Source organism: Ostrea edulis, chromosome 9 (assembly GCF_947568905.1).
Source record: "Ostrea edulis chromosome 9, xbOstEdul1.1, whole genome shotgun sequence".
Lineage (NCBI taxonomy): Eukaryota > Metazoa > Mollusca > Bivalvia > Ostreida > Ostreidae > Ostrea > Ostrea edulis.
The window spans coordinates 53614347-53625919 of NC_079172.1; the positions used below are offsets into that span (position 1 = coordinate 53614347).

At 36.7% G+C, this 11573-nt stretch overlaps 1 protein-coding gene across 2 annotated transcripts in view; it reads left to right on the plus strand.

The window, feature by feature from the left end:
* The first annotated feature begins 245 nt into the window (after positions 1-245).
* Positions 246-11573, plus strand: part of LOC125658389 (steroid 17-alpha-hydroxylase/17,20 lyase-like) — a 24296-nt gene continuing 12968 nt past the window's right edge. The window contains exons 1-2 of one of the 2 annotated variants that reach the window (XM_048889627.2): positions 246-547; positions 8254-8413. In XM_048889627.2, the coding sequence (XP_048745584.2) occupies positions 8275-8413 (139 nt within the window). In that variant the 5' untranslated portion in view covers positions 246-547; positions 8254-8274. Of the gene's footprint in view, positions 548-8250; positions 8414-11573 lie in introns of both variants that reach the window. The other variant, XM_048889626.2, reaches the window with a different exon arrangement.

An 11573-nucleotide genomic window follows, 5' to 3' on the forward strand; every position in this document is an offset into this window, starting at 1 on the left:
CTCGCTATGTTACTAAATGTATTTTGCTTCTGAAGATTTGAACTTAAAGCGCTAAAGCTTTACTAAACGTCTTCGTGTATCTACTTTTATCGATCATTGCGAAAGGTAATTACATACATATATATATATATATATATATATATATATATATATATATATATATGCTGTCTAATATTTTTAAAAACCCAGGAGCAAGCAAATAGATTTTTTTGAGTTTTTATCACACCTATATTGTACTTCATTTAAATCAGTCAGCACTCCTCAGTTTGTTTATTTTACAAATCAAACATTGTCAACGTAAAATGTTGAACGCATGTGTTATGTAACATCTTTCAGATTGTTAATCCTTCCCCGAGAAAACAGAAAATCTTGTATGAACAGTATATTCGGTGAATAACTAGAGTGGGAGTTTGACACATGCTTGGATTTAAAAGTTTTATTTACTTACAACGGGGTCATTGATGGCCGATTAGTCCCGTATGCTTACCACGGAGTAACCTGTACGTTGTGGGGTTGGGTTTTTTTGGACAGTGCTGGTGGTACTTGGGTAAGATCTGTTGTGGTAATGTTACAAGCCTTCTGGGTGTTCTACTATTATTGATGATAGCATTAAGTGTGGAAAAATACAGCTTATATACATGTATATTTGAGAGATATTAAAATTACCTGTAGATATGACTGTCAACGCCAGGTGAGAAAAAAATGTCTCCCGACTTCGTGTTAGCGACATTTAAAATTTTTAAACTGAAGAATTCAGGAATATAGTATGTTTTTAATTTTAATGATTTTGCACACTTTGATTGTACTTGATTCATGTATATGTACGCTTTGAAAGTACGTGGTATATGTACATTTTCATTGCACGCTATATAGTGTACTTGTATATGTATACTTTGAATGTACGTGGTACATGTGCGTGTGTGTAGTTTTTCACTTTCTAGTATTTTTAGGGCGGATCACATTTTTTATTGATTAGATCAAACGAGGCACATTGTTGTTGGTCTTTGTGCGTCTGACTCGTCGTTAACAATTTTGCATTTTTAACTTCTTCTGAAAATGTATTAAATCTTAGAAAATCTTCTCTTCTCCATGTATATTTGAGAAAAACTAAATGTATGATAATGATGTCCATGAAGCTCTCTACCTTAACAAATTCATGGCATCTGTATCAGGGGGCCAATATGACCATATAATAGTGAAAATGTATAAAAAGTAAATCTTAGAATTTTTTGTTTGCTCCCATATATATTTGAGAAAAACTAAATGATTATAATGTCCATGAAGCCCTCTATCAAAATTGTCAAATTCATGACCCCTTGGTCATTCCAATTGTTCATATTTCATTTCAATTTCTTTTAAAAATATATTTCTATGATATATATTTTTTTCTATATTGACATGTTTTCTGAAAATTTTATCCGTAGATTTAAAAAATATTAGCAAATAACATTTTCAATTTTCATAAATATCATTTTATTTAAAGCTGTATGGTCCGAATTACAATATTTTTTTCCATCTCGTAAAAACGCTATTAAATCATCGCACGTACATATGTACGACATATCATAAATTATTTCACCTGTTTTCACCCAAATAATTTGATTTTAAATCGATGTTCACAAATAACTGCGTCACTCTGCCATTTCAAGTGACAAGTCACGTGACCAGTTCAAACTTTCAGATCATCGGTGGTCTTATCTGTGTAAAGCTGTGTATTTTGGTATAACAGTACTGTACCATAAGTTTAATAGAAATAACAAGATGTGTTTGTGAAACACAAATGCCCACGATAATAGCCAATTCCGAAGATGGCCGAGGTCACAAGGGCAAATATTTTGGTACCAGTAGAAAGATCTTGTCAAAAGAAATGCTCATGTACAATATGAAAGCTCTAATATTAATCATTTAGAAGTTATGACCAATGTGAAAAAAAATTAAAAGTAGGTCAAATGACAAGGTCAAATGGTTCAATACCAATGGAAAGGTCTTGTCACAAGGAATACTCATGTGAAATATCAAAGCTCTATCACTTACTGTTCAAACGTTATTAGCAAGGTTAAAGTTTTCAAACAGTAGGTCAAACTCCAAGGTCACGGAGTCAAAAATGTTGGTACCCACGGAAAGGTCTTGTCACAAGGAATACTCATGTGAAATAGCAAAGCTCTATCACTTACTGTTCAAAAGTTATTAGCAAGGTTAAAGTTTCAGACAGAATTATACAGAATGACAGAAAGGACAAAAACAAAATGCGCCCCGATCTTCGATCTCGGGGGCATAAAAATATCAAATACCTCTTAGTAATTCGTTGTTTTACTCTCTTTCAGCCTTAAAACTAGACAGTTGCGTATGAGTTAATACATCATGTTGGGATTCCCCTGACGCGCGTGGGTCTATTTATAGACGTCTATTATGGGATGATTTATAGATGTTCCCACTATATTTACTTTCTAAATAATATTCACACTGTTTTCTTTTACATGCAGATGTTTTCAAGCATGTAATTAAGGGAACATTAATAACTTTATAAAGTAATTAATCTGCATTAATGTAATTATGTACAAAAATAATACATGAACATCGGGTCATACAGCTTTAAAAAATTAGAACGTCTATCTCAGTCGTTTATGCATGTTTCCTTAAATATTCATGTTATGCATCAAATCATAGCGAAATTTGGACTCTAGAGTATCGTATTTGCAATCAAAGTACCCTTTTCATCATTCAAGGATAAATCACAAAAAATTCATGTAAAATAATTGAGAGGTTGCATCACTCTTTCGATGGTGAAATCATACTTCATAAGATACATTTTAACGAGCCATTAAATAAAAATTCAGTGTAATGAGCTACCTTAACACAAACACAAATTGGAATCACTCGACAATTAATCGCTTCGTTGGTTTTCGATCGCGCACAGGGTAACGTCTTTCAGCTGGTGGATTTGTTTCGGTACGACCTGAGGTTTACCTACAATGTAAGTGTTCAAGGGCCTGTACCACATATGCCAGGATCTGTACCAGGGGCGGATCTAGGAATTGATCTAGGAATTGCGGTTACGGGGGCGCCACTTTATAAGCCTGGGTGGGGGCGCCTTGAAGCCCCCAGTGGGTCCAGCCCTGGTGGGGGTCCGGGGGGGGGGGGGCTCCTGGATTTCACAAATTTTATTGGGCTTGAAATATGTCTCCTATTCAGTCATTTGTACTATTTTCTATCATTTTTAATAAGGTAAAGTTGATAAAATGACGCAAATTTCAAGGGTTTTGGAAGAAAAAAAATTAAGTTCTCCAAATAAAGTAATTCAAGAACTCAAAAGATTTTGTCATTTATTTCTCCAAAAGTGGGAGAAATTATTGCTTCTTTTATCGTTTAGTACATTTTTCTAAACAAGATACCACGATTTACCTTAAATTTGAAAATTTTAGTGGGGGGGGGGGGTGGGGTGGGGGGGGGGCAACTGCGCTCCCCTTAAATCTGCCAATGTGTACTTATAGTTTTGCACGACATGGAATAACCGGTGTTTCCGGTGGAACGGTATTGTTGATAGGCAGTACAGAGTACATGTATCTCATTCGGAACTCTGTCTGTAACAGTATTCTCTGTAAAGCTTTCTGAAGTTCTCATCTGATCAATATGACGTCGCCAAACTCCTTCATCTGTTTTGTCTTGGTAAGTCAAAGGTCCCAGACTAGACTAGTCCTAGACAGTAGCATGAATCCACCGTCATTGGTGAACGTGTGCACATTGGATCCTGTGTTCCTTGATAATTTTAATTTAGAATTATCAAGGAACACAGGGTCCAATAAATTAATTTCATGTTGTCCTGTTTTTGACGAACTCTGTCACTGGTGTCAGGTTTTAATAGAGCCATGCGAGTTCTTAAGTTACGGCCAATAAGTAATTCTGCAGTTGTCTCCCCTGTAGTAGTATGTAGAGTAATGCGGTACGTCATGAGGAAAAGGTTGATCTCTTTGTAAGTTACTTTGTTATGCTTCTTCAAGACAGTTTTGAAACTCCTAACAACGCGTATAGGGAGTCCGTTAGTACGCGGGTGACAAGGTGATGATGTCACAGAAACGCCTTGAATTCGTCTGCAACGAATTGTGGTCCATTGTCAGAAACTAATGTCTTAGGTAGTCCAAGACGTGAGAATATATCTCGTAAGACGTTGACTGTTGCTCTAGATGTTGTTGATGACATGGACACAACTCCCGGCCACTTTGAATGCGATGAAGTACTTATGGCCTTTAAATGGTCCAGCAAAGTCTACATGAATCCTTTCCCAGGGACAATCAGTCCATTCCCAAAGGTGAACAGGTGCATATTCGGGTTTCGGTAGATAATGTTGACGATCTGGACAGCTTTGACACATGTCCTCGATATCCGTGTCAATGTTTGACCACCATACATGTGATCTTACCTGACTATTGGTCCTTACAATCCCAGGGTGACATCTATGAAGTTCAGTTAAAACTTCTCTTCGTAGTGCTGTAGGAACAATGACTGTTTCCCCAAAGTACACAATTTTGGTGCATGCACTGCGAGTTTATTCCGCCCATTTATGTAAGGTTTAAATTCATTCCCCGTGTGAAAATCCCATGTTCCTTGTAGTACAATATCTAGCACCTGCAACAAAATAGAATCACGCTCAGTCTCTTTTCTCACGCGGTCACATGATACAGGTAAGCTTTGACGAGTAGTAGACAGTGTCAACATCTTCATCAGTTGTATCTGCCTTTGATGAGGTCAGCGGTAGTTTGGAGAGTCGGTCAGCATTACCATGTACTTCCTGTACTCTATGCTGTAATTATGGCTTGATTAAAATATTGCATATCGCTGATGTCTAGCAGTCGTTATTGCGGGTAGTGATTTTTCTGGGTGAAAAATACTAACAAGCGTTTTGTGATCCGTAATCAGTGTAAAGCGGCGTCCATGGAGGTAAGTATGGAATTTGTGCACTTCCCAGTATATACCAAATGCTTCCTTATCTATCTAAGAATATCCCTTCTCTGCCTTAGTCAACGAGTGAGAGGCAAATGCGATGGGACGTTCAGTTCTATCCTCCAAGACGTGTGAAAGTACAGCACCAACTCCGTATGGTGATGCATCTGTCGCTAAACGAACAGGTAAAGTAGGATTGTAGTAGCACAAAACATGTTCCGATGTAATAAGTTCTTTCACTTTGCAAATGATTCTTGACATTTGGATGTCCATTTCCTCTTCCAGTTGTTCTGTAACAACTTGTTGAGCGGTCCAACCACTGTAACAAAGTTTGACAGAAACCTATGGTAGTAATTCACCAATCCTATGAATGAGCGTAGTTGAGACACATTTTCTGGGTTTGGTGCATTCTTAACAGCATTTGTTTTCTAACTGGATTTATGTAAACCATCCTTATCTATAACGTGGCCACAGTAACTGATTTTGTCTCTATAAAATTCACATTTATCCAGATTTACTCTTAAACCATGTTGTTCATGTCTCTGGAGCACAAGATTGAAATTCTGTAAGTGTTCTTCATCTGTCGAGCCTGTAATAATCATATCGTCCTAAATACATTGAGTTTTTGGAATGTTCGCAAGGATTTGGTCCATGGCTCTTTGCCATATAGCAAGGGCGGAAGCGATTCCAAATGGAAGTCGATTAAAGCGAAAAAGTCCTTTATGGGTGTTAATGGTAAGTAAGCTCTTTGGTGCTTCGTCGACCTCCATCTGTAAGTATGCCTGAGTCAAGTAAATTTTGCCGAATGTCTGTCCTCCACTCAGGGGCGCAAAGATATCTGCTATCTTAGGCATTGGATATTGTTCGATTTTCATGACAGGGTATAGCCTGAGAGATAATCAAGACAACTGACCACGTGTCAACTTCCTTAGGAATGTCTGATCCAGAAATTCTTGCGGTCAGAACGATTGGATCTATCGATGTTTTGTTTACATCCCTGCAGTAACTTGAGAAATGAAGCAGATAACCTCCACTGTTTTCATAGTCGTCCTTCCCGTATTCGTCCTCATCAACGTAATGGAGTTTCCCACCGTTTTCTCGATTCTTTTTCAAACACACTCTTTCTAAATGACCAACTTTGTCACAGTACCTACACTTTGTATTGGTGTGATTGCATGCGTTGGCTCTGTGATCGCCTCCACACCTGTAGCATTTCACTTGCATTACTGGTTTGTGTGATGGTTTCGGCTTTGTTTTTTCAGAGTCACTGTTCCTTGGTTTGTGCACTGAAAGTTTATTCACACTTTCACGTTTCCCCTGTAGTTCAAGCGCGTCGCGACTAGCCGTTTCCATGGCGACAGCTGTCTGAATAGCCTTTTCCAAATCTAATCTTGATTCAGCGAGAAGTCTCTTCTGAATGTGTTCTTGCTTTAAACCACACACAAATCTATCTCTCAATGTCTTACTCAGTGAATCACCAAAATCGCAGTGTATCTCCAAGCGACGTAATTCAGCAATGTACACTGTCACACATTCCCCTGCAGCGTGATCCCGTTTATCGTTCAGCTATTTCTGAGGGTTTGTAGTCTAGGTCACCTACACGTTTGTCAATGCAGTGGGGAGTCAAACGGCTTCCGTGACCTAGGCTAGAGGTTTTGGAGCTTAAATGCTCCGTAAGTTTCTGAATGAGCTCAGCAAATGTCATGGTAGAGATTTTGTGGGTGCACACAGATTTTTCAACAATGTGTAGTATTTCGGACCGATGATAGAAAGAAGTGAGGGTACCTTTAAACAGTTAAATTCTCGTGCACATCGTTTGCAATGAAATACTTGCCCAGTCGTTCCGTATACGACTCCCATGTTTCCAATGATTCATCAAAGGGTCCTACCTTTCCGGTAATCAATGCCATGGCCGTAATTTGTAGTCGCACCCGTTATAATCCTCGTCGCCAATTTGTTGTATAGTAAACACGTGTTGAACACAAGATGGCGAGCAAAGTAAGTAGGTTACGTAAAATCGTAATACATAAACCAATTAGATTAGTTCTTACAATTCCGGATAAAGATATAGCAAGAAGAAAATGCCTATTGTTTTTTAGGTCAAAGTCATAGTATCAGTTAATAGGAAAACCTTGTAGGCAGAATACAGATCGAACTATTGGGGCTAGGAACGTCAAACCTGACACACATACTACTTATACCAAGTGAAGGACGAATTTTGTTCTTCAATGTCATAGGTCAAAAGTCAAGGTCGTAATATCACTTAGTAGCAAAACCTTGTAAGCAGGATACAGACCGAACCGTTTGGTCTAGGACTGTCAAACTTGGTACACATTCTCCTTATGCCAAGCGGAGGATACATATTATTTCTCAATGTCGTAGTATCAAGTAATAGAAAAACCTTGTTTTCATTATGGATACAGATATTCACCTGAGATTTAGTCACTAGCTTTCTCTCGGAAGAATATAAGTTCAGTTTGCATTTCAGTTGGATTGGTGCACCATGACATATTTTAGGGGTAAAAGTAGGTCAAACAGTTTTTCAGATTTTTTCCGTTATGAATACAGGTATTGCGCTGATATTTTGCCACAACCTCCCTCTCAGAGAAATACATATTCAGTTCACATTTCAAGTTGATTGTTGCATCGTGACCTACTTTTGGGCTAAAAGTAGGTCAAGTAGTTTTCTGGACTTTTTCTCGTCCTGGATACAGATATTGAACTGAAGGTCTAACAGGCGTATGTTGTACCGTTTGCGGTACTCTTGTTCCTTCTTCTGTAATTGAATAGGAATTGTATGCATATTTTAATTTGAAATATCATAAACTGTGCACAAGAGACTCCATATTGAGGCTTAAATGCAAATATGAGACTCCCTGTATGGGTTATGATACTCTGGTGACCGTTAAGTAAACAGGCACGTAGTATCATTTTTGAAAGGGGGCGGAGAAGTTGGAAGATGACTTTATAAAAATTTTGACAAATAAACAAAATTTTAAAAACTTTCTATCCGTTCTTCAAAATCTTAAATCGGAAGGGGGATGGGTCATCCTTCGCTACATGGGTTCATTGCTTATATTCTTCTAATTTACTATACTACTATCAAAAATAGTGGGGAGATGCAGTCACCAAATATATTTTTATCTGCATATGAAAATGATAGATTGTGATTCTGTCTAAAAAGAGAGGAGAGTTCCTCTCCCCCGCCTTTATTCTTCGTTAAATAGAAATTATCCTGAAAACTTAATTTAAGACGGATGGTTTGTGCTCCAATTCAATTTATCTAGTCTATAAATTAATGTGTATTTTCAGTAGACAAGAACATTGACTGCAGTTATGCTGAATTTGACTCTAGATTGGCAGACGATAGTTGTTTCCATCTGCTGTGGTCTTATTGCCTACTACGTCATCAAACGTCTGAAATTCCGTCTGCCACCTGGACCATGGTGTATACCGATTGTAGGAAATTACCCAGGTATGTACAGGTTGCATCATTTATTATATTGAACGTAATTAATAATGAAAGTGGAATGGGCCATATGGGGAAAGGTTGAAATTGTCAATACGGTGAAATTGTGCATCTAAACTGCATTTCTACGTACACTGTACTTCGTTTCTTTGGCACTGTACATAGTCCGGGGTCCTATGGTATCGCAGTAGTTAAATACATATTAACTATTTCCAGTTTCTTATGTATGTCCATAATTCTTGCTATGTTGTTTGATTTTTATCAATTTGTTAGTACATTATTGTATACTAAATTTTCTTGAAAACTTTGCGCGTTCTATGGTATCGTGGCGTCCGGTTCAAAGTATGAACTCGTGTCATAGTGTCCTAATACTGCCGAACTTAATGGTTTTTTGGTTGGTTGTATATAATTGTTTATCGTCTCAATCGAGAATTTTAAACTAATATGGGGACGTCACCATTGCCAGTGAAGGGTTGTAAATATATTATACATGTACATATATAGATAATCAACAAGAATGGCGGCAATTCAATTCGCTTATTTACAGGCCAAAGTTCTACAAGAAATAAAACTTACTGTATCTTTTCCTGTAAGGTGCATCTCCCAATAGAGCCAACTCAAAGTCCAGAAGCCTTGCATGTTGTTGATAAACGCTGCAATTCTAATTTCGACGGATTTTTCTCTCTCAACCAGCTCGGAATTGATCTTGAAATGCATTGCGCGAACCGAAAATGACGTTCTCCGGAAAATTCGAGGTAACCCGAATGCCAATGAACAGTATAAAAAAACATAAAGGTATTCCAAGATTTTTTGAAAGTATGGACTTGGCGCGTGTGTTCAAAAGACGAAAAGGAAGCAACATGGAAAATAAAGAAACTTTTAATCTGCAGAAATGGTAAAAGGAACAAAAGTATTTTGTATGTTTCTGTAGTTATCACTTGAATTACTGCAAATACTAAACCAAAATATAAAAATACAAATACTAAACCAAACTATAAAAATACAAATACTAAACCAAAATATAAAAATATAAATACTAAACCAAACTATAAAAATACAAATACTAAACCAAACTATAAAAATACAAATACTAAACCAAAATATAAAAATATAAATACTAAACCAAACTATAAAAATACAAATACTAAACCAAACTATAAAAATACAAATACTAAACCAAACTATAAAAATACAAATACTAAACTAAAATATAAAAATACAAATACTAAACCAAACTATAAAAATACAAATACTAAACCAAAATATAAAAATATAAATACTAAACCAAACTATAAAAATACAAATACTAAATCAAAATATAAAAATACAAATACTAAACCAAACTATAAAAATACAAATACTAAACCAAACTATAAAAATACAAATACTAAACCAAAATATAAAAATACAAATACTAAACCAAACTATAAAAATACAAATACTAAACCAAAATATAAAAATATAAATACTAAACCAAACTATAAAAATACAAATACTAAACCAAAATATAAAAATACAAATACTAAACCAAAATATAAAAATACAAATACTAAACCAAAATATAAAAATACAAATACTAAACCAAAATATAAAAATACAAATACTAAACCAAAATATAAAAATACAAATACTAAACCAATATATAATACTAAACCAAAATATAAAAATATAAATACTAAACCAAAATATAAAAATACAAATACTAAACCAAAATATAAAAATACAAATACTAAACCAATATATAAAAATATAAATACTAAACCAAAATATAAAAATACTTACTTACTTACTGGATACTGTTAGTGATTGTTATCACATCAGTGCCGCTATGGTATCCCTCCATGTCACACGGTCTTTGGCTATATTTTCGGCCTCCTGATATGTAAGGCCCGCAGTTGTAAAGTTTCTTGCCAGCGTGTCTCGCCATCTCTGCCGTTGTCGTCCTTGTTTTCGTCTGCCTCCGACCGATGTAGGGTCCCATTCGTACATTCGTTTAGGGAATCTTTCGTCTCCCATCCTCGACATGTGACCAAACCATCTCAGCCGATTCCTCATGAGTAGTGTTGAGGCATATGGTTGATCTGTGAGCTCTCGAATGTCACTGTTGCGCCTTCGTTCCCACTATTTGGTCTTCAGAATAATTCTAAGGCATCTGGAATCGAAGGCGTCTAGTCGTTGCTCATGTTTCCTGGTTGTGGCCCATGTCTCAGATGCATACAGCAATGTTGGAATGACAACTGCTCTATATATTCTCATTTTTATTTTGAGGCTGATATTTGCTCTCCAAGTGTTGCGCAAGTTCTTAAAAGCATTGGCGGCTTTTCCTATACGAATGTTCAGCTCAGTATCGATGGAATTAATTGGTGTTACAGTTGAGCCTAGGTAGTTAAACTTCTCAACTTTATCAATGGTAGACTCTCCATCTTTCACGCATGCCGATGTTTCACCTATTGGCATAACCTTGGTTTTCTCTGCAGAAACTACAAGGCCAACCTCTTCTCCTGCTCTCCTGAGTCTTGCCAGTGCTGCTGTTGATTTTTCTTCGTCTGGTTCTATCAGAGCCACATCATCAGCAAAGTCGAGGTCTGATAGTTTCCAACCGTCCTCGATTCCCCTGAGTGTACGAACACGCTTCTTCATCTGCAATCCATGACTGTCACAGGACTTTCTTAATACCCAGTCTATGAGAATGCCAAACAGTAGGGGAGACCAAACACAACCTTGCCTCACCCCAGTCTCGACAAAAAACCAGTCGGAAAATTCGCCTCCTACTTTCACTCTAGCCTGAGATTCATTATAGGTGTTTCTGATAATGCTTATGATCTTGTCTGGGATGCCGTATTCTTTCATTACTCCCCATAAGGATGGTCTATGTACGCTGTCAAAAGCTGCTTTAAAGTCGACAAAAGTAGTGACTGCTGGTATTTGAAACTCAAGGCATTTTCCGATCAGTATTCTCAGACAAAATATTTCGTCAATACAACCTCTCGATCTCCTAAATCCTGCTTGATTCTCTCGTAATCTTTTATCAACAGCATCTTTTATCCTGTTCAATACAATCCAGGCAAAGGCTTTTCCTGCCACAGACAATAGTGCAATGCCCCTGTAGTTCTTGCAGTCTTTGATGTCACCTTTTTTAAAAAGAATACAAAGTTCACTCTTTTTC